Below are 21,996 nucleotides of genomic sequence, written 5' to 3' on the forward strand. Positions count from 1 at the left end.
GACATGTAGGCTGTCAGGACGCCGGGCTTCATGGGCTGGACACTTGGAGTAGCCCCTCCGGCGAGTGCCAGTCATGCCTGCAGCTTGGCCTAGCCTCTCAGAGGCAGCCCCTATCCCATTTTATAGATGAGGAAACCGAGGCCCAGAGGATGCAAAGACTTGGCCAAGGTCACGCAGCAGGCTGGGGGAAGAGCCCAGGCTTTCTGCTGTCACCATCTCTGAGAGCCTTTCAAGCAGGGAGAATGTGTCTGGGCCAGAGGGTGGGCGGCGGGAAGCTCCGGGTGCTAGGGATGCAGGCGGAGCTGCTCGCTCCGAGCACCTACTTGTGGATCCAGGTACGTGGTCACTGTCACCGCGCACTGACTGCCCCCACCTCGGCTCTCCCCACAGGCCCAAATACAGGGGCAAATACTGCGTGGGCGAGCGGAAGCGCTTCCGCCTGTGCAACCTGCAGGCCTGCCCTACCGGCCGCCCCTCCTTCCGCCAAGTCCAGTGCAGCCACTTCGATGCTATGCTGTACAAGGGCCAGCTGCACACGTGGGTGCCTGTGGTCAATGACGGTGAGTCCGGCTGCCCATGGGGACACTGAGGCCCGGAGGGTAGGGTTGCCCAGGGGTACAGCCACTGTCTGCCGGGGCTGCTGCTCCCCCTTGACTCCCATCTGCAGCCCTGCGGAGACTACCAGCCTGGCCGAGCCTCCGGCCTGCCGCTGATGCGTGTCGTGGAGGTGGTCTTCCCAGTGGCCTCCGCGACTCCTACCTGGGTTGTCTCTCATGGCTCCTCTGCTCGGGCCCCCAGTGAACCCCTGCGAGCTGCACTGCCGGCCCTCGAATGAGTACTTTGCTGAGAAGCTGCGGGACGCTGTGGTCGACGGCACCCCGTGCTACCAGGGCCAGGCCAGCCGTGATCTCTGCATCAACGGCATCTGCAAGGTGTGTCTGGCTGGGAGAGGGTCTCTGGCCTTGCCGGCCCCAACCCCCTCCTCAGGCCGCCCGACCCAGGCTGTACCATGGGGCATCCCAGCTCTGCCAGTGAAGCTCTTTGGTCTCCCATCACCTCTCTGCAAAGCCCCCACCACTCGTCTTGGGGCTGGAGCCCCCACACCATCGGGCGCCGCCCCCCAAGCCTCTCCACCGCGGCCTTGCCTCCTCATCCCTGCTGGCTGCCCACGGCTTCCGAGTGCTGGCCTGCACCGGCCCAGCCCCAGCCCAGAAACCAGAGCTTGGGCGGTGGCTCGACCTGCTGGCTGGATGACACAGGTGGCGGCTCCTGTGTGATAGAGAGGAGACCGTCCCTGTATCCACGTCACAGGGTTGAATGCGGTCATTTAACAGGTCATCGTAGGGCCACGAGGGCTCAGGGCCGGGAAGAGAAAGCGTCAGTGTTTGCTGACAATGCTTAGGCTCACTTCCAGCGGCAGTGGCGGCGGGGGGGGGGGTGGCGGCCGCTCCCCCTGCCCGGATTCTCAGCCACTGTCTTTCCCTGCTCCTGGGAAGGGAAGCCCCTGGGTGTAGAGGCCTGGGCTCCTAGGAGGACCAGCAGGGAGGCGCTAAGCCCGTGCCTTTGACAATGATTCCCGTTTTGGGGAGATTCCAGTCCGCACTGGTCAGGAGCCCAGTCTGTGCCAGCTCGCTGCCTGCTGTGACCTCTTAGAACACTTCTCCTGTCTTGTGTCTCATGAGATCTCACAACACACCTTCACGGTTCGAGTTCTCCCTGTTTCACACCTGAGGAAGCTGAGGCTCAGGGAGGTGGAGGGGTTTTCCTGGGGTCAGAGGGCATGACTGTGGTGGTGCCCCCACTCCCCACCCCGGCAGGCCCCCAAGGCTGGGGCCCAGCACCAGGGGCCACCCCTCCCCGTATGTTGCAGAATGTGGGCTGTGACTTCGAGATTGACTCAGGTGCTGTCGAGGACCGCTGCGGCGTGTGTCACGGCAATGGCTCCACCTGTCACACCGTGAGCGGGACCTTCGAGGAGGCCGAGGGCCTGGGTATGGGGTGGGACTGCTAGTGGGGGGGCAGCATGCTCTTGACCTGTGGCCCTTCCTTGTCTCCCATGAGCCCCTGCCTGTGGCCCCCACGGTCCTCACCTAGGCTAGAAATGGGAAGCAGGGAAGCTGCCTTGCTTTGCCCCAGATCCTGGCAGGAGCCGGGGCACCCAGGCCCGGGTGCAGAGACCTGCCCTCACAGGGAGTCCTCCTGCCTCAGGGATCCCAGGCTGGGCTAAGGAGTGGCCGTATGAAGCTTCAGACACTCCCCTAGCCCCACTGTCTCACCTCAGGGCCTGTTTTGCACACATTGCTTAAGTGCTAACTGCGCTAGGTGAGGGAGATCTGGAGGTGAAGCACTCACAGTCTGATCTTTTTGCATAGCAGATGCAGTGGAGGGAGGCCCAGAGGGCTGTGAGAGCGCTGGGGAAGAGGTCCTGACCTGGAGAGGTCAGGGAAGACTTTCTGTAGGAGGTGGAAGTTGAGCTGAATCATAAAAGACTCAGGAGAGCCAGGGAGAGGCTTTACACTTGGAGGAAAGAGCTTGTGCCCAGCAAAGTCAGGAGGCAAGAAGGATCCTGCTCTGTCTAGGGACCTGTCTGTAAGGAAGGGGGCGCTGTCATGGGGCTTTGAAATCTAGGCCAGCAAGCTTAGATTTCATAATCCAGAGATGCACACAGTCCTGTGTGGTGGTTAAAGCTCTGATCTGAGAGCCTGGTTCACATCCCAGCAGAACCCTCACGAAAGTTACTTAACCTCTCTGCCTCAGTTTCCTCATCTGTAAAATGGGGCTAACTGTATTACCTATGTCACAGGGTCATTACATGTGTAAAGTCCTCAGGGTAATGCCACACACATGATGGGTGCCACTCAGTGAACAGAAACAGGCCGTGTAGGCATGAGGACGACAGGCCAGGGGAAAGGCCCCGTCAACTGGGTTTTTAGAAAGGTCGTGGTGGCCCAAGATAGGACATAGGCCCACCTTGTGCCAACACCAGCTAAGGTCTCCCAGAGAGGAGTGATGGGGCGTGGGTCACCCAGAGAGGAGTGACTGGGGCAGGATCTGAGGAGCCCTTCTGAGGCTTTGGTGACCTAGGACAGATCTAAGTGGGGAACTCAGAATCTTCTGTTAATGTGGGACCTTTGGCATCAGCAGGTGGGGGCAAGTGGAAAGAGAGGTGAGGACAGGGCACGGCTACCTCTTACCTCTGTTCCCAACCTTCCCACCACCCCTGGCCAATAGGTTACGTGGACGTGGGGCTGATCCCAGCCGGCGCTCGCGAGATCCGCATTGAGGAGGTGGCTGAGGCCGCCAACTTCCTGGCCCTGCGCAGCGAGGACCCGGATAAGTACTTCCTCAACGGTGGGTGGACCATCCAGTGGAACGGGGACTACCAGGTGGCAGGCACCACCTTCACATACGCACGCACAGGCAACTGGGAGAACCTCACGTCCCCTGGTCCCACCGACGAGCCTGTCTGGATCCAGGTGACTGCTTCCCAGGGCCCAGGTAGGGGAGGAGCAGAGGTGGAGTCCATGGGACCCTGCCCTATGGCAGGAGTGAGCCCCGCGGCAGTCACGGAGCCCGGCCCTACTGTTGGCATCTCTGCCTCTGTTTCCTCATCTCTAAAATGGCCCCATGGTCCAAGAGGTGGCTGGGGTCAGTCCTTTAGGGTGGTTACCCTGGGCAGCAGGTCCTAGGTGGAGGAAGAGGACACCTTGTGCTCACAGGGCCCTATCCACCTGCCCCAGCTCCTGTTCCAGGAGAGCAACCCTGGGGTGCGCTACGAGTACACCATCCACAGGGAGGCAGATGGCCACGGCCAGATCCAGCCGCCTGAGTTCTCCTGGCATTATGGGCCCTGGACCAAGTGCACAGTCACCTGTGGCACAGGTAAGGCGAGGGTTGGGCACAGTTGCTGCCCAGCAGGGCCTTTGTCTCTGGGCAGCAATGTGCGGCTTCAGCCTCTGGTTCATTGCTTATTTGCTGGGCCACTATGAGCTTGGAATGCTGCTTCCGGGCCTCAGTTTCCCCATCTATAAAATGGGGCCAGCAATAGCCCCACCTTGTATGTGGTGGTGGCATGAGGCTGTGGTTGGGTTTGGCACTAGTTGCCAAATCGTGGCTGAGCCTGCACATCTGTGGCCGCGTGTTGTCCTCACACCCGGGCTTCATGACAGGTATTATTGTTACAGCCAATTACAGATGAAGACACTGAGGTTCAGAGAGGCCAAGGGAGCAGCCCAGTGCCTCCCGGCTAGGACCCTGTGGTCCTACTGAACCTCCACACTGGGCTGCCTCTCTCAGGCTGGGGTGATGGCCGGGAGGACAGTGAGGAGAGGGCAGTGGGGCCTGCCTTCATCCTGACAGGCAGTGAGGCCTGGTTCTGGAAGGGTTCTGAGCGGAGTGGGTCTTTGGGTGCAGGGAGGCTTGGGCAGGAGCACCCTGGGTGCCAGGCCTAGGCTAAACCCCTGTGGCCTCCCAGGCATGCAGAGACAAAGCGTGCACTGCACTGAACGGCAGGCGGGGCCTGTGGATGAGAGACACTGTGACCCCCTGGGCCGGCCGGATGACCGCCAGAGGAAGTGCAGCGAGGAGCCCTGCCCGGCCCGGTGAGCCCCGCCCCCCTTCCCCTACTGCTGCTCCCACCGGGTGCCTGATTCCTAGCTTTCCCTCATCTGGGGTCCCTGAGAGAAGCAGAAGGAGCTGGGCCCTTGGCCCCTCTTCCCAAGGCTGAAGCCCCAGCCCCTGGTTGCTGCCGACCTCAGCCTGGGCCTGGGACCCCCCTCGGCAGCCAGCACCAGCCAGGGGCATCCCTGTTCACTTGTGTTTGGGTCCCTGGATGTGGACACAGGCCTCAGGTCTTGCCCAGGTACCCCAGGGGTGAATGTGGCAGGAGCAAAGGGGGCTATGCCCTGTCACTGGGCTTTGGGGGCCGGAGATCATCCCCTGGGCTTAGACCTGACCCTGCCTGAACCGTGAGTGCCTGGGAGTCCCTCGGCCCCACGCTGATGCCACCCGCATGCTCCCCGCAGGTGGTGGGCAGGTGAGTGGCAGCCGTGCTCCAGCTCCTGTGGCCCTGGGGGACTCTCCCGCCGGGCTGTGCTCTGCATCCGCAGCGTGGGGCTGGACGAACAGAGCGCCCTGGAGCTGCCTGCCTGTGAGCACCTGCCCCGGCCCTCTGCTGAAACCCCTTGCAACCGTGATGTGCCCTGTCCAGCCACCTGGGCCGTGGGGAACTGGTCTCGGGTGAGCATCAGAATGGGAGGAGGCCTGTCCCTGGCTCTCCCATTGGTCTTGGGCTACAGGGAGGCAGACAGCCTTCAGGGAGCCCTTACTGCTGGGCACCATGGTGGGAGGGAGGCTGGGGCATTCTAAGTCCATCCCCGCCCCAAACCTCAAACCTTGGGCTAGGATGTTCTAGTGAGCCACAGCCACATGCCATGGTCTCTGGTCAGGGCCAGAGGGGGCTGGCCGAGGCCCCGCACGCTGACACTGAGCAGTGTGCAAGTTGCCTTGCTGGGGCCCAGCTTCTCCTGGCCTGAGTCCCTCACCCGGGCCTTCCCTTCAGTGCTCGGTGACGTGTGGGCCAGGCACTCAGCACCGAAGCATCCTCTGCACCAATGACACTGGTGTCCCCTGCGATGAAGCCCAGAGGCCAGCAAGCGAGGCCACCTGCCTTCTGCCCCCCTGCCCGTGGGCCCTGGACACGCTGGGCCCTGAAGGCTCAGGCAGCGGCTCCTCCAGCCACGAGCTCTTCAATGAGATCGACTTCATCCCCCGCCGCCTGGCCCCACGCCCTCCACCCGCCTCCTCACCCAAGCCGGCTGGCATGGGCAATGCCATTGGGGAGGAGGACCCCGAGCTGGGCCTGCCGGGGCCTGTGTTCGTTGATGACTTCTACTATGACTACAATTTCATTAACTTCCACGAGGACCTGTCCTACGGGCCCTTTGAGGAGCCCAACACAGACCTGGCGGGCACAGGGGGTTGGATGCCCCCACCTCCGAGCAGCCCTGCTGAGCCTTCCATGGGCATCCCCATGCCTACCACAGAGCCTCCTGGGACTAAGGAGGAGGGGGCGCTGGGAGATTGGTCCCCTGCCCCTCAGCCCACCCAGACTGGCCATTCCACACCCCCACCCTCGGAGCAGACCCCTGGGAACCCCTGGGCCAACTTCTTATCTGAGGAAGAGGCCCCCATTGGAACCCCAGACCTTGGGCTGCCCAGCTTGCCCTGGCCCCCGACTTCAGTTGGCATGGAGACGCCTGCTGTCCCTGGGGACCAAAATAAGTTCCTGGGAGGGGAGGACAGCCAGAGCCAGCCACCCCCTCCCTGGTGGGAGAGGACCAATGAGGTTTCCGAGGACAACGAGGAAGCCTTAGGCCGCAGAGCGCCTCACCTCCCCCAAAGACCCAGCCCCACGTCGCCTGCTGGGTCCACCATCAGCACCACCCACCCCTCTCCTGGTCCTGACCCCATAGAGCTGTGGACAAGCAGGACTGTGGCCTGGGAACCAGCTCTGGAGGGCGGCCTGGTGCCTGTGGACGGTGAGCTGTGGCCCACAGTGGGGGGCGCTCCTCCCCCTCCTCCTCCCACATCCGCTCTGCCAGACACTCGGGGCATGGACAGCCCCCTGGAGCCGGGGACTCCCACCCTTTCAACCCCAGGACTGGCTCCTCAGGACCTGCAGACCCTGGCAGTGCCGGGAACTTTCCTTCTGAGGGCCCCAATCAACCTAGGGCACACGCCTTGGGTGACCGCCCTGAGCCCGGGCCCCTTGGGCCAGCCTGGGTCCCCGAGTCCTGAGGCACCCCCACGCCCTGTGTGGCTGTCCACACCAGCCCAGGACAATGCAGCCAACAGCAGCAGAGCCCCTGGGCCTCCGGACCCCAGATTGGCCGAGGAGGGGCCCCCCACAAACCTGCCGCCTGCCAGGAATGCCAGTTGGGAAGTGGGAAACTGGAGCAAGGCAAGTGGTGCAGGTGGGGGTGGTTGGGAGGGGGTCGGGCAGCTGGGGGTCCAGCAGGACCTCGCTGACTCAGACTCATCTCAAAATGAGCAGAGTGGGATAACAGGCCTTGTCTGTCCTGCCTCCCAGGGGGATGGGGATTCTGGGGTTTGGAAACTGACAGCCTGTGGTGGGTAGAGGCTCTGAGGTGGGAGGAGTGTGGCCCCGCTCAGTCATACTGTCCTCATGTGCTCCTCGGGCCAGGCTGCCCCATCGGGCCTCAGCCTCTCTTCTGAGCAATAGGGTAGAGCCAGGGGCCTGGGTCCCTGGAGTCCCCGAAGGCCATTCCTGAGTAGCACAGGGGGCCACCGGGGAGCCAGGGCAGGCGCAAATGAGGGGCAGCCAGGAGCAATGGCCCTTTCATTCTCTGGCCTGAGTGCTCCCAGGGACAGGGAGCTTACTCCAAAAAGCTGTGTCGGGGAAGGGCCGCCTCCATGCCCCCCAGGCCCGGCCCCGCCCAGCAAGGCCCACCAGGGTTGGCCAAGGCTCCAGCAGGTGCAGCTCAGTTCTTGCCACCTGGCTCTCCCCTCAGTGGCCCCACCTGCTTTGTCAGGGGCCTGTGAGGATCTGAACTGTGTGGAAAGACGCTGGCCTGTGTTCCCCATCCCCACCCCAGCATCTCCATGTTGTCTCTCTGGGGGAAGTGAACTGCTTCTGTTCAGATCCCTAGTTTTGGTGCGGGAGGGTCAGGCTGAGGCCCAGTGAGAAACCCTTCCCAAGTGATCCTGGGAAGCAGTAAGCCTTGTCAGGACAGCTGGGCCACCTCACCTGTGTCTCTTGTGAGTAGGGACAGCTGGTTGCTAGAGGAGTTGGCTTTTCATCCTCATGGTCCCCTTAGGAGGTGGGTAGAGGAGCCCATTTTGCAGATGAGGAAATTGAGGCACTGACTCCACTGAGGTCCCACCCACCTTGATGAGCAGTCCTCTCACGGTGGGCCTGGAAGGTGTAGGCATCTGCCCACCCTCATGGCCCGTGACCCCCTGCCCCCAGTGCTCCACCACCTGCGGCCTGGGTGCCGTCTGGAGGCCCGTGCGCTGCAGCTCCGGCCGGGAGGAGGACTGCGCCCCCGCTGGCCGGCCCCAGCCCGCCCGCCGCTGCCACCTGCGGCCCTGTGCTGCCTGGCACACGGGTAACTGGAGTAAGGTGCGTGAGGACCGAGGAGGCAGGCAGCCCCGGGGCCCATGGCTGGTGTTTGGGGTCAGCCACAGCCACCGGTGGGGGTCAGGCCAGGCTCCGTGCTGCACATCTTTGTACTGTAATTTCTAGTCTCTTTCGAATTGTTTCACCTTTGTGTGGTTCAGCCTGCCCCAAGCCCCCTCTCCTGTTGGCTGTATCCTTTCCTCTGTTCTTTCCATTGCCCTCCAGCTTTCACCTTCTCCTTTGTTCTTCTTTCTCCATCTGTCCCATCCTGGGGCGGCCCCTGGCCATGCTGCCCGAGGCTCATCAGCCATGGCCTCTCCTGGGACTCTGAAGGACTGGCCCTGGGCGGGGGGTGGTCCAGTGCTTGCCCGGCCACACTCCTCACGGGTCCTGCATGGGCACGCGCGGGGGGGCGCCGTGTCCACAAACACGACCCTCGGCTTCCAGTGCTCCCGCAGCTGTGGCGGCGGTTCCTCCGTGCGGGACGTGCAGTGTGTGGACACACGGGACCTCCGGCCCCTGCGGCCCTTCCACTGCCAGCCGGGGCCTCCCAAGCCGCCCGCCCGCCGGCCCTGCGGGGCCCAGCCCTGCCTCAGCTGGTACATCTCTTCCTGGAGGGAGGTGAGGCCTGGGGAACTGGGATGGGAGTGGGGTTGTCCTCAGACCCTAGCAGCGCCCAGACCCCTTTCCCTGCCCTCACAGTGCTCCGAGGCCTGCGGCGGGGGTGAGCAGCAGCGTCTGGTGACCTGTCCGGAGCCCGGCCTCTGCGAGGAGGCGCTGAGACCCAACAGCACGCGGCCCTGCAACACCCACCCCTGTACGCAATGGGTGGTGGGGCCCTGGGGCCAGGTGAGCAAGCAGGGGTTGGGGGGACCAGTGCCCAGTGGGCACCAATCAGTCCTTCGTTCACATTAAGGCGTTCACTGTGTCCCGTGCACCAGGATCTCTGCGGTCCTGCAGATACAGTGGTGGCCAGACGAGGTCCCCACCCTGCTGAAGCTTAGGCCTCCCAGGGAGACAGGCTGAAAAAAACAGACATGCGCTGTGATGTCAGGGAAGGCCTGAGGAGGGAGACCTCAGGGTCTTTAGAGTGAGACCCACAGGAGTCAGTGATGTGAAGGAGAGGCATACAGGGAACAGCAAGTGCAAAGTCCTGGGGCAGAAGTGACAGACTCGGGGTGTCCAGGGGACTAAGCAAATGCCAGACTGGCAGGAGGGGTATGGGAGTGGCCAGTGTGGCCTCGGGTGAGCAGGACACCTTCCTGCCAGGCCTGCTTGTCCCCCTGGCTGCTGAGGGACCCTGGGCAGGCTGCTACGGCTTGCTGGCCTCTGTCTTGTCTGTAAAATGAGGTTGTGGGGATTCAGTGAGGTCACAACGAGAATTTAGCCCAGGGCCTGGCACAAAGTTGGCACAGATTAAGTCTATTTTTAGAGCTTTATAAAAACACCAGACCCCACCTGATGAGAATAAAATCTGGCTCAGGACGATGGGCCCTGCTCGGGAAGCTCCCCCCCCCCGCTTCCGCTGCCCACAGGCTGCAGCAGGTCCTCCAGCCCCAGAGCCCCTGCCCAGGCCGCTCAGGCCCCCTCGGCCCCTCTGCTCCGCAGGCGCATCTCGCGCCAGTGAACACCTAGTGGCCTTGGGACCAACCTTCTGAGGAGGCATGAGGGGTGGGCCTGGGAGTGAGGAGCTCGGCTTCCTGGCCAAGACAGCGGCTGTCCCCATCCCCCAATGCCCCCTGCAGGGCTGGCTAAGGGGATGCTCACCCCTCCCCTGCTCCCCGCAGTGCTCAGCCCCCTGTGGTGGTGGTGTCCAGCGGCGCCTGGTCAAGTGCGTCAACACCCAGACTGGGCTGCCCGAGGAAGACAGCGACCAGTGCGACCACGAGGCCTGGCCTGAGAGCTCCCGGCCGTGCGGGGCCCAGGACTGTGAGCTCACCGAGCCGCCACGTGAGTGCCCCACCTGGCTCTCTGCTGGGGGTGGGGGGTGGTAGTGGGAGATGGAGAATCAGCAAACCACGGCCCCCACAGCACTGGCTGATGGACTGGGTGCCTCGCAAAAGCTGAGGCTGTGCTGGGGTCGTGGCCAAGGAGGGGTCCAGCCCTGCAGGCATCCTCAGGCAGCTGTCTCTATTCAAGGGAGGAGCGGGGGTAGCTGCCTTGGCCCCCAGGCTGCTGTGTGACCTTGGCCAAGCTCTTTTTCCCTCTGGGTCTCAGCTACTCCCTCCCCGACACCCTGAGTGAGGCCAGGTATGTCCCTGAGACAGACCTGGGTGAGCCCCCATCCCTGGCTCTCGCCTGTCCATTTCCTGGCCAGAGGAGGACTGCCCAGAGTGAGCAATGGAACTGCAGGAGGGGCCTCCCTCCTGGGGTCCTGCAGGCTCCTAGCTGCTGGACACACAAACACTTATACACACACACACACATACTCATTTCCTTCCTGCAGCCCAGCCACTCCCAGCAGTGCTGAGCACAGGAAACTACCGCCCTGGAGTCACACCTGGCCTCCCCTCTCCAGCTGGGTGGCCTTGGGCTCCATTTCCTTGTCTGGGCCTCCGCTCATGGATAAAAGGACAGACCACCTCCATCCTCACAAACGAGGTCTCAGGGTGAAGGGCGCAGGAGGTGCTCAGGGAAGCTGGGCTTCTTCCTCTCCCTCGTGACCACTGTCATGACCCTTGGTGAGGTCAAGAAGAGTGCCTAGAGCTGCCTTTCTGTGACAGTCGAGAGAACATAGCAGCTCCTCTGCCTATCAGCGGTCTGAGTCCTGCCTTTAGGACAGAGTCCCCTTAGCACAGAATCCTTGGCCTTCAACTGGCATTCAGGGCCTCCAGGGACCTGCCCCAATCTGCCTTCCATGCCAGCGGCTCGCTCCTTGGCAGCCCTTGGCCTGCCCCAGACCAGCCACTGCCCTACCTTGCTGCCCGTGCCATGGGCAAGGATGGTCTTCTTGCCCCAAACCCCATTACCTCGAGGCCCAACAGAAATGCCACCCACCCCGATGCCCTGCCCTTGGCATTCATCCAGCAAGCACCTCAGTACCTCCTGCAGGCCAGCCAAGGATGCTGAGACCCAGGAGTCCCCAGGATGTTTTGATGATCTGTGGGGTTATGTGGCAGGACGTTTGGAAAGCCTGGAAACTCCACGGTGTGTGGTCACCGCGGTGAGGCAGCTGACATAGCACAGCCACATCCGTTCGCCTGTGGAGGTGGGGGCTATTGGCAGAGGAGGGAACTGGGGCCCCCTGAGAGACCAGGAAACTTGCCTGAGGTCACACAGTGGGAACAGATGTGTAGGTCAGAGCTCTGCCCAGAGCGGGGGTGGAAGAGCCCGCCACCTGCCTCGTGCCCTCTGCCAGGCCCCAGGGGTGTCCCAGGGCCAGGACTGCCAGCTGCCTTCCAGCTTCTCCTCCCCTGGGATGTCTGCTGCAGTGAGCAAAGCTGGGCGGCAGCTGGGGGCTGTCGGAGGCAGCGGGAGCAAGGCCAGGAGGTTGGAAGCAAGCCGCTTCCCAAAATAGCTCCGATAAGCACAGGACAGGAGGGCCTGCCAAGCCTCAGCCCCGGACAAGCACAGCCTGCAGCGTCCCTGCGTCCCTCCTCGGGAGCCCTGGGTTCTGCCGCCAGGCTGTGTGGCTCCGGTCATACCTGCTCTCTCTGGGCCTCAGTACTTGGCCTGGCTGACAGGACTCTGTTCTGGCGTGTGACCTAGAAGCTGAAGCTGAGTACAGGTTCAGGGAGGCCTGGCAGGACAGGTGCATTTGATCAGAGGAGGTGGCAGGGCTGGACGGCGGAGGTAAGTGGCAGGAGGTACCTGGGACTAAAGCTGTATGCCAGGACCTGTTGGGTCACCCAGGGTCAGCAGGCATGGAGATGGGTGGCAGGCACCTTGGCTTCTCGTGAGCACGTGAGGTGGTCAGGGCTGGAGCGTCAGAGCCCTTCCTGAGGAAACCTGAGTCCAGCAGTGCCAAGTCTCCAGTTCTGGGGGTGAGGGCCTGGGCCAGGGGCAGGTGGGCCAGGACAACAGCTGGGGTTCTGTGACGGAGGCCCAGGGAACCTCCAGAAACAGGAGGCTGGTGCTCTGGGGGTGGCTCAGGTCTCCTTAAGGCTGTTGGGGGCAAAGAGACGGCGCAGGTGAAATCTCCGGGAAGCCCCTCCACCCTGGAAGAGGGGTTGGTTCCCCGTGTCCCCCGGGTCCTGACCCGCCCCCTCCACCTCCAGGCTGCGAGCGTGATCGCCTGTCCTTCGGTTTCTGCGAGACGCTGCGCCTCCTGGGCCGCTGCCAGCTGTCCACCGTCCGCACCCAGTGCTGCCGCTCCTGTCCCCCTCCCGGCCGTGGCGCCCCCTCCCGTGGCCATCAGCGGGTCGCCCGCCGCTGACCCGCGCCCGGCCCTGGCCGGCCAGGACGCACAGACAGACCGACGCACGGACCTCAGCGCCCACCCGGGGCTGCGATGGAGCCCCGCCCCTCGCGCCCTAATGGTGCTAACCCCGCCCCGCCAGCGGCAGGCTGGGGACCTCTCCCCCTGAGAAAAGGTATTTTTTTATTCTAAGTTTGCGTAACATTATTATTATTATTATACATAAACGAACACCTACTGTTTCTAAGTGCAGCTTGGCTTCCTCTTGGATTGAGGGAATTTCAAGTCTGAAACTCCACCGCCGCCGCAGCGGACAGCACCTTTCACCTGCTCCTCTGGGAGGTCCGCGGGGGAGCGAGGAGCAAACGAGTGCACGCAGAGGACAGCCCACTAGGCAGGAAGGCCGAGGGAGTCAGGGCGGAGGACAGCTTCCTGGAGGAGGTGTGTGCAGGGCCTCACAGGGCTGGATAACCCATGTAGGGAAGGTTTTCTAGGCACCAGGTACAGCTTGGCAGAGGCCCACGTGGTGGTGGTTCCCTACTCACGATCCTTCCACACCCCTTCCTTCATGTCATCTGCTCAGACCCCCAGCCCTTTGTCCCACATCCCCACTCTGGGGTCTTCAGAGACCTATGTTTCCCAGGGATTGAGCCACACCCGCTTAAGGAGCAAGGCCCACCTTGTCACCAGCAGGGACTATTCCCTGGAGTGATGGAGATGGGGTCTGGGAACCCCATAGGCACATGCCTGGCCCTCTGCTTCATCTGCTAACTCATTTGCACTAAGGGGGTGGAGTGGGTAGCACCAACTGGGCTTTGTAAACCCCTGGGGTTGGTGCCCACCCCAGGGGGGTGACGGGGGTGGAGGGAGAAGCAGACTGGCCAGCCACACCCTTCTCAGCCCCCACCTGTCCCTTCCTTTCATCTTCTCTGTGCTCATGGCTGGGGCCGGGCAGGCTGAGGTGATGGCTCAGGGTGGCCCCTTCCTCAATGCCAATGCCAGGTGCTGGCTCTTGCTATGTTGACCTGTGGTCCTGCTACCTAGCACCTGCCCACCACGGCCCCTCCCTGCCTGCCAAACCTAGTTCCGTGGAGTCAGACTTGAACTCACCAGAGAGCAGATGGGCGTGAGGTGCTTTGAAGTGTGTCCTGGGCCCTGGTGAGGGGTGGGGAGGCTGGGGAAGGCCAGACACTGTCCCCAGGACGTGACCTGTGCAGGCCCCAGCCCTTACCTCTAGCCATGGCCTTGGACTTGATGGTTTTACAACCTGCTCACAAGTCCTACTCCTGGAAGGGGTTTGTCCCCCTTCTCCAAACAGGGGAACACCACTCATTCTGATCTACGGTGGATGCCATTCACAGATTGTGATATGAATGGTGGCCCTGGAGCTGTGTACATCTTGGTCTGAAGGCACTTGCCCTGGGCCACATGGCCACTGGTGGCTTGGTGTGTATGTTGGAAGCAAGTGGAGGGGACAATGAAAATCACTCCATGGGGAATTGAGAGCGAGAAACAGTATTGGGGGCTGAAGCAATCAGCAAGTGTCTATCCCAGGACTGGCCGGCTTCTCTAGTGGTTAGGGTGCTGGGGTGCCCAGCGCTCCAACTTCCTGTTCTCTACACTCTGTAGGGATCGAGTAAGTACCCCATTTTCAGATGAGGAGTCCAAGGGCATATGCCCTGACCATGCAGGCCTCAAGCTCCCATCTCCTGCTCGGAGATTTGGGCCACCCCCAGCAGCTGACCCCTCTGACCAGGGAGGAAGACGGCCCTGAGCAGGCCCCATGGTAGCTGTGCACAAAGAGCCGTCTGGGGCTTGCGTGAGTCCAGGCATCACCACACCGTCCGAGGGTGGAGGGGTGTCAGCCTTGCTTCCTGTCTGTGTTTGCAGCAGCCCGGTTGGCCCAAGGAGGCCCTGGGGACCCACGACTTGAGTAATGGTTTCCCAAGGCTTTCCACTGTCGCAAGGGCAACCCTTTACAAGGGACAGGGAGCAGGGCCTCTGCTTACAGCACACACATTGACTCAGAGACTGAGCAGGGGCTAGCACTGGGGTCCCAGTCCCAGCTGTGCCACTGCTGTTGTGCTGTGTGACCTCAGGAAACCCCAGGCTCATTGAATCCGTGTTCCAGGAGGAGACAGGCTCACCAGCTCCTCGCCTGCTGTCTGGGAATCCTCACTGCAGCCCCCACCACCGCCGGAAAGACATTTAGTCTTAATCATTCTCGTGTGTTTTTCCAATGATGAGGGTGAGGGGAGTGGTGTCCGCAGTGGCAGCTGGGCCTGAGCTGTGAGCCGGCGCAGGAGGCAAACAACCCATGACTCAGGCAGGGCACGTCATCGCTGGGGGAAGGAGGGGTGCCTGCCACCCTGTGGCTGGGGGCTGCTCCGGACACAGGGAACTCCAGCTCCTGGCTCCTGGCCCACCCCAGGGCCTCCAGGCCTCACCTGCAGCCTGGCTGTGGCTTCAAGGACCTCCTAGGGCTACCACTGCTGACAAGGGCATTCTGTCCCACTCGCCCCATGGCAAGCCAAGGACAGGGACCCAGAAGTACCCAGCTGGAAGGCTGAGATGCTCCCATAAGTCCTGCCCCACCATCCAAGCCCTTAGGGCTGAGTCCCGTCACAAGTAACTAGAACTGCCTTTCAAGCCAGAATGTTATACAGATTAGTAGTTTATTTTGCCTTTTAGTATGACAATTCCACAACTTAAATGAAGAGAAGCACAGAAGCTGCTGTGACACAGAAGGAAAGAGTCACTTGGCAACACCCCGAGGCCTCCAGTGCCGGCCTCCGGCCTCCCGCCCACCGGTGAGGGCGGCCGGTGGCGGGTCCAGCTGCCCAGAACACGTGCAGGAAGGCAGCGCCGGGCACAGCGAGGAGAAGGGATTTGTGCAACAATATAAACACTTAGTTAAAAAAGAAAAAGGACTGGCTGTTTGCCTGGAGTACTTCCTCTATCGATATAATGTAGCTGAAACCAGAATTGTTCCCAGAAATCCAGTCTTGCTGCTGTCAGACAGCTGTCAGCACGACGACAAGTAGCCCCGAGGCCACCTGGGGTAAGAAGTAGGCCCATGCATACAGATGGCAGGGCAATGATGGTCAAGGTCAAAGAGGGCACAGAAGTGAAGAGTAGTTCTAGAGGCTCAGCTTTACATAAATACAACAGAGTCGCGCACACAGAAGGACTTGTTATATAAAATAGATGTACATATCTAAAAAACCTTGATAAAAATAGCCTATAAAAATATAAACTGTAGTGAAAATATACAAAAGTATTAACAAATGTTCAACCCATAAAAAACAAAACCCCACCAACATGAAAGCTGGCCATTCCCACCTGGCATGAGGAGGGCAGCTCTCCTGGCCGTGGTGTGTGCGTTTGGGAAGCAGACTGGAGGCTGCCCCGCCCACAGGGCCTCCAGCCTCAGCCCAAGGCCCATCCTGCAGGCACCCCAGGCTGGGTGCGGAGGCAGCACCTGTCAGAAGGGCCCTCCCCGTGGGAGCCACTGGGGGAGGCACCGGAGGGTACAGAGCTGCTCTTTCCTCAGTGGCACAAGAGAGGGGAAGTGCTGGCTCAAAATAGTGAGTGGGACCAGACCCTACAGTTGTGGAGGGAGGAGGAGGCTCCATCCTGTCCCCAGCCTGGAGTCAGGCCAAGCATTCCCTTTCCCACCCTCCAGACACCCAGAGAGGGGAACCTCCAAGAAAGTGTCCCCAGTCCAGCTCCTCCACGATCTCTCTGCTCTCCGACGCCCACTGCCTGGCCACTGGTAACACACTGCCACTCAGAGAATGGCCCACGCCATGGGCTGTGGATACACAGGCCCCCTGGGCCCAATTCAGGTGCTTTTAAGATGAGTCTTTTCAAGGCAAAATAGACACAACAAGCCTATTCCTAAAGGCAGCATTTTAGGCCCCCAGGATGTAGCAGTTCCAGGGGGAAACCCACTTGGAATCTAAAGTCTCAAAGAAGCTGGAGCTGATCCAGGGGCCCCAGCCCCATTCCTCCTGCACCGCCTGGGTTGTGGCCCCGTCAGCTGACAGCAGATGTGGAAAGTGGGGGGCGGGGAGGTGGGCTCCAGCAGCCCCACTGGTCCTGCGGAGTCTGCAGGGCTGTGAGGCTGCAACAGCCGCCTTGCAGTGACCTAGCTCACAGGCAGCTTCCTGAAGAAGGCAGACCTCAAACAGCCGTTCCCAAAAACCAGAACAGAGAAAACATATTTTTGATACCTGAAAAGAGACGAAGGCTTTTGGCTACATACAGAGACCAGCTCCCTCTACACAGTGAAAAATCAAATTAACCAACTTAACCAAAGACAAAAGCCGAGTTCAGTCCGGTCTGCTGAAATGCCATCCTAAACTAGGATCCTGCCAGAAGGTTGACAGTAACGAACAGAAAAACCAGGCTTACGGAAAAAAGCACTTTTTCAAATCATACTGCTTCAATAGTCTGAGTGTGTTTAATAATAGCTATCAACTAAGGATTATTTCCAATTTTTTCCAGGTAGTGTAAAAAATCCGCTTAAAATTGTTTCCTTCCATACTTGAGTAATACTGCCCAGGAAACATCTTTCACATCTACACATCAGGGATGGTCCACAGGGTGATTAAGCAAAAACCATGTTCATTGCGCAGAGCCTCTTTCCAGGCCTTCTAAGACCCAAAACTCCCTGGGCATCCTGACATACTGGGAGCAACGGTGACCCCGCAGGGAGGACCGCTGCCCAGAACAGGGAAGCTTCTGTGTGGCAGTGGGGAGGGGACAGGTCTGGGAGGGCTCAAAGCTCTGACCCCAGGCAAAGGCACTTCCAGCTCCAGGCCCTGGCAGCCAGGCTCCTGGCTGCCCCAGCAGGCAGAGGAGAGCAGGGGCACTGGCTGCTCCCGAGAAGTCATGGTTTCCGGCTGTCCGACAGCCTTCACTCTGCAGCTGCACCGCTGCCTTGCAAAGCACCCCCAGAAAAGCTGCCTCCATCCCCTCTCCCAGGGCCTGCCCAGGGGTGGGCCTGCTTTGTAGGATGCTGATCCAGTTTCCTTGGACTCCCATCCACACATGCAGAACCTTGGTCAATTCTCAGATGGAAATAACTGCACAGAACCTCACGGAGCCGCGCAGGCAGAGGAGTGAGTGTGCGATGTCTGGAGAGGCAGGCTCTCCCCAAGCAGGCTGGGAGCCACAGTTTGAAAGACTGTGCATGAAAGGGCAAAAGCTATTCCAGAAATGGGGCACAGCCAGCAGCTTGATGCCACCAGCAGGTCTGTGGCCTTTCTATAGGCTGTTTCTTAACAAGGGATGTGCTTAACTTTGTAAGGAAATCCTTTTTCCCACACTGACCTTATGCCGCCCAAAGCAGTCAGACTCTGGCCTGGGCGTATCTGAAGCACAGTGGGCGTCCTCCACGGCAGCTGTTAAAAAGATGCCCACGACTGCCCACATGGACAGGAGACACCACATGGGGAGAGGGCCCATGTAAGGTTTTCTAAGTGCAAAGACACCAACACAACCAACAGATGCTGTAAACAGGTTCCTGAAAATAGCCACCTGTAAGCCTGGTGATGCACCGATCAGGCAGAAAGCATGACGGGATACGAGTAACCAAATGCCACGGCACGAAGATGGCTGTAAACAGATCAGACCCCCACCCCGAGTGGAAAAGAGAAAGTGCAGAGTGGCTTCGGACATCTGCCCAGCAGACTCCCGGAGACCACGCAGGTTACATTCTGGCTCTGAAGCAAGCAGAGACTTCTCTGCAGTTCACCCTTTGGTACACTTTGGTTGTGAAGGCAAGAAGAGCAGCGTCAGGGGGCAGGGGTGGGGCGGGGTGGGTGGCACTCAGGTGTCCTCCTCCTCGTCACTGACCAGCTCACCCTTGTCGGGGCTGGTGTCCCGTTCACGCAGGAAGTCCTCCCGGATGGCCTCCAGCTCTGTCAGCTCCAGCCGGACCTTCTCCAAGTGGTAGGTGCGCCGGTTCCGGATCTGACGCAGGGGGAATGGGTTCAGGTCTCCAAAGGAGATACTGATCAGCTTCCTGGCCGGACACAGGACAGAGACAGAGCATCAACAGGGCTCAGGCAAGCGCTCACACACAGCCCTCGCTCCGGCTGAGCCCACAGGCCTGCAGGTGCCGGGCTGAGGGCTGGATGCAGGTATGTCCTTCGGAGGCCAGTCCTCATGTAGCAGGGGCAGGCCCTGAACAACGGCCTGGATTCAGACCCAGCTCTATTGAGCACTCTGCTGTGTGATATAGAACAGCTGAAGTCACCCCCCTTTCCGCCTCCAATTCCACTTCTGTATATTGAGATAAGAGCAGGGCCGCCTCCGAGGCACTGGGTTACTTGACTTGCCACCCGTGAGCACTTGCTCTGTGATGGTGGGGTGCCATGTGCCTCTGAGGCCTTGGAACCAGCACGTGGCCTGGCACGGGGAGTGCTCAGGAAGACTGACGGGGGATGAACAGATGTACGGATGCCCGAGCAAACTTGGTGGAAACCGTTAGACCCAGTCGGGTGTCGACACACAATATATGGAGAAATGTGCAGTTTATGGGTTTTGTACTATCCCCAGGTCAAGGCACTCACCTACAATAAACATTTAAAAATCATGGTAACTTGCCCCTAACAACTGGCCAGCAGTTTAATTAACATAGAACTAAAAAGTGCCGAGGCCCGACTATGGACTTGCAGTGCTAATCACGTGGGCTACAGCTGTCTCTGGGTTCCTCCTACACTAAGGCCGCCACCCCTTCCTCTGCAGGCCCCAGCAGCAGGGACCAAAGGCTCAATACACTTACAAACCCCAGGGGAGGCTGTGATGAAACAGAAATGTCACAGGGACCTCCTCCCCATCTGTCAGAAAGCAAAGCATTTGCTCCTGCGACTCCTCAGTCGCTTGGGCTACTGGTCTGTAAGGTGTACTCTGCAAAGAACACACGCCCTCAGCATTCCTTCCTCTCATAGTTTTAAACACGGAGTCCTCAGACAGGCCTCACCCCAAACAGAGGATGCTCCTGCAGGGAAGTAAAGGGCCAGAAAGGCAGGCTTTAAAAGCCGAGCTCCCCAGAGCGTGTTCTAGGGCTCGTGAGTAGGAGGCCCGAGCACAGCCATCACTCAGGAGGCGTCTCTGTGGAACAAAATGCTGCCCGGGGACTAGCCCCTTCTCTCTGACAGCTGTTAGTCACAGGCCACATACACCTGAAACCTAAGTGTCCAAGCCCTTCTCTATGACAAAGCACTGAATTACCATGATGTTGCTGACTGCTTCCTTCAGGTGGGCTCTGCTGACCGAGGCCCGTCAGCCCAGGATACACACTGCCTCCGCCTTGGGCCTGGGAGGTCCAGCCAAGAGATGCCTGTGGCCAGTCAAGGTGCCCTGTGGCCAGCTGAGCTCAGAAGACAGTGCTTGGCACATTCAAGATTCCTAGGAGTCCTGATTCAGATACCAGTCTAATCCTATTTCACCCACATCCACTGACCACATCTGACTCAGAATCCTCTGCCTCCTTCTTTGCAGAACCAATCAGTGTGCTGCAGAATCGATGCTCCTTGGAACCGCTAGTCTGGGGAGCTCATTAAAATACTGGGGCCCCAGTCCAGAGGTGGAGCCAGGGCATCGCAGTCCGAACAACACCCACAGGTGGTCCAGCTGCCTCCAGTGGGCCTTGACTTCCTCCCGTAAACTGACGGGGAAGCTGCCTGGGAGCCACTCACCAGGTGGCGCTGCAGGAGCACGCAGCTCTGCTGGTGACTGGAGAGGATGCTCGCCCAGCCGCCCCTCGAATCTGTGCCACTCGGCAGCTCTGACAGTCCTCACAAAACTGTCAGGGGCCTCCACACGCATCAGCTGTCAGAGTGAAGTTCACTTCAAGCCGTTCTTATCCTCCTGAACCAGTGTGAGTTACTGGACTCTCTCAAGGGTCACGCCAGGACAGAATCAATCTTTCACAGGCAAACATTATTCTTGGAGACCCTACTATTACTGATACAGTAATGAGCCTGAAGATATCTTAAAAATCCACTTCCCTAGTCAAGGCTCCTGACCACAGTGGTGACTTGTAAGGAAGCCAGGTATGGCCTCACCAGCACCTCCTCCCAGGTGGCCTGGTAGTTCTCTCTCACTCCAGACAACCATGGGGCGTGGCTTCTCAACGTGGTCCTCACTCCCCTCTCTCAGGCCCCACAAGCTCTCCTGCCCCAAGACCCCTGCAGCACCAGGGCCCTGGAGCTCCCCCTGGCTGACTAGATGTCTGGATGTGGCCCAAATGCTTCTCATTTCATCAGCCAAGATGAGGAGCCCTCCCTGTCAAGTGAGCATGAAGTGGGGCAACTGGTGTTTGTCAGGTAGGTTGTGATCCACCAGTGGATCGAGGAATCAATTTAGTGAGGCACGTTGGGCATTTTATAAACATGCAATATGCAGTGTAATTGAAAACAGCAGTGTAAGGCACAGATTTTTAGCATAAAATGCAAATATTTCAACACACAAATTCCTTTGTTTCAGTTATACATGCTCCAGTATGTGGCCTGGATTGTGAGATAAAATGTTCTTATTATGGGTGGCGGTCAACAGTTTGAAAAACATTAATAAGCTCCAAGTGTTTCTCAGTGAGAGGACACCTGTGGTTTTCACAAGGCACACGAGGCTGACGCAGGAATCCACTCCCTGCAGGAAAGGCGGCTCACAGCACCTCGGCACAGCAAACGTTAGCGCTGCCTCACTGATTTAGAGGGAAGCGTCGCTGTCCTTGCCCGACCAGCAGCAAGGCCACAGAAACCCCCCTGGACAACGCGGTCTCAGCTGTCAGGCCCAGAGCAGCCGTCAACAGTGGTCCTGGGGACACATGGACAATGAGGGGCCCACAGCAGGCAATAACTGTGTGGCTGGGGAGCGGGGGGCAATACGACCCCTGAACACTCGGCTGCCCAGGCCAGAAAGCCAGGGGTCTTCCAAGTTCAAATTCCTCCTCTACTCTCCTCAGTCTGCCCCCTCTTTTCTATCTCTGGAGGCACCTCACTGCAGTCTGCCACCTCTCACCCAGACACCCCGGTCTCCTGCTGCCAGTCCTGCTCCAACCTGACGTGGCTTTCTTGTGTTTAACCCTGCAGGGACCTCCCACCACTCTTGAAGCCCAAAGTCTTGGGCAGAATCTACAAGGGTCTTGACAGTCCAGCTCTGCCCTGGCCCGGCCTCCATCCTTGTCATGCCGGCCCCACCCTGGCTGAGCCCCTCCAGCAGCTCCCGGAACATGCTGTGCTCCCACGTCTGCACGTAGCTCCTGAAGTTCCCTCTGCCCAGGACGCGTGCTCCTTGCCGCCCCTGCCCAGCCCAGTCCCCCAGCCTTTCTCCTGTACTTGCCCCACCCCTGGGCATCCTCCACCACAGCTCTGAGCGTATCACGCTGTGGCAATTCCCCACAAGTTCTTCAAGGACAGGGCCTGTTCCTCAATGCCTGGCAGAGGGCCTGGCAGAGGGCTTGCCACATGGTTAATACTCATAAATA

At 59.9% G+C, this 21,996-nt stretch overlaps 2 protein-coding genes across 5 annotated transcripts in view; one reads left to right on the top strand and one right to left on the bottom strand.

The window, feature by feature from the left end:
• The window catches only part of ADAMTS7 (ADAM metallopeptidase with thrombospondin type 1 motif 7), a 40,242-nt gene extending 27,507 nt beyond the window's left edge, over window positions 1–12,735 (top strand). The window contains exons 12-24 of the mRNA XM_072950914.1: window positions 391–560; window positions 799–932; window positions 1,871–1,991; window positions 3,232–3,476; window positions 3,741–3,882; window positions 4,475–4,601; window positions 5,025–5,238; window positions 5,561–6,961; window positions 7,991–8,143; window positions 8,588–8,761; window positions 8,843–8,989; window positions 9,928–10,090; window positions 12,358–12,735. Coding sequence (XP_072807015.1) covers window positions 391–560; window positions 799–932; window positions 1,871–1,991; window positions 3,232–3,476; window positions 3,741–3,882; window positions 4,475–4,601; window positions 5,025–5,238; window positions 5,561–6,961; window positions 7,991–8,143; window positions 8,588–8,761; window positions 8,843–8,989; window positions 9,928–10,090; window positions 12,358–12,515 — 3,349 coding nt within the window. The 3' untranslated portion in view covers window positions 12,516–12,735. The remainder of the gene's footprint in view (window positions 1–390; window positions 561–798; window positions 933–1,870; window positions 1,992–3,231; window positions 3,477–3,740; window positions 3,883–4,474; window positions 4,602–5,024; window positions 5,239–5,560; window positions 6,962–7,990; window positions 8,144–8,587; window positions 8,762–8,842; window positions 8,990–9,927; window positions 10,091–12,357) is intronic.
• Window positions 12,736–15,153: 2,418 nt separating this feature from the next.
• The window catches only part of TBC1D2B (TBC1 domain family member 2B), a 72,386-nt gene continuing 65,543 nt past the window's right edge, over window positions 15,154–21,996 (bottom strand). For all 4 annotated transcript variants that reach the window (XM_031691756.2, XM_072950915.1, XM_031691755.2 and 1 more), the window contains one exon: window positions 15,154–18,528. In XM_031691756.2, the coding sequence (XP_031547616.1) occupies window positions 18,333–18,528 (196 nt within the window). In that variant the 3' untranslated portion in view covers window positions 15,154–18,332. The remainder of the gene's footprint in view (window positions 18,529–21,996) is intronic.

Source organism: Vicugna pacos, chromosome 27 (genome assembly GCF_048564905.1).
Source record: "Vicugna pacos chromosome 27, VicPac4, whole genome shotgun sequence".
NCBI classification, from domain to species: Eukaryota; Metazoa; Chordata; class Mammalia; order Artiodactyla; family Camelidae; genus Vicugna; species Vicugna pacos.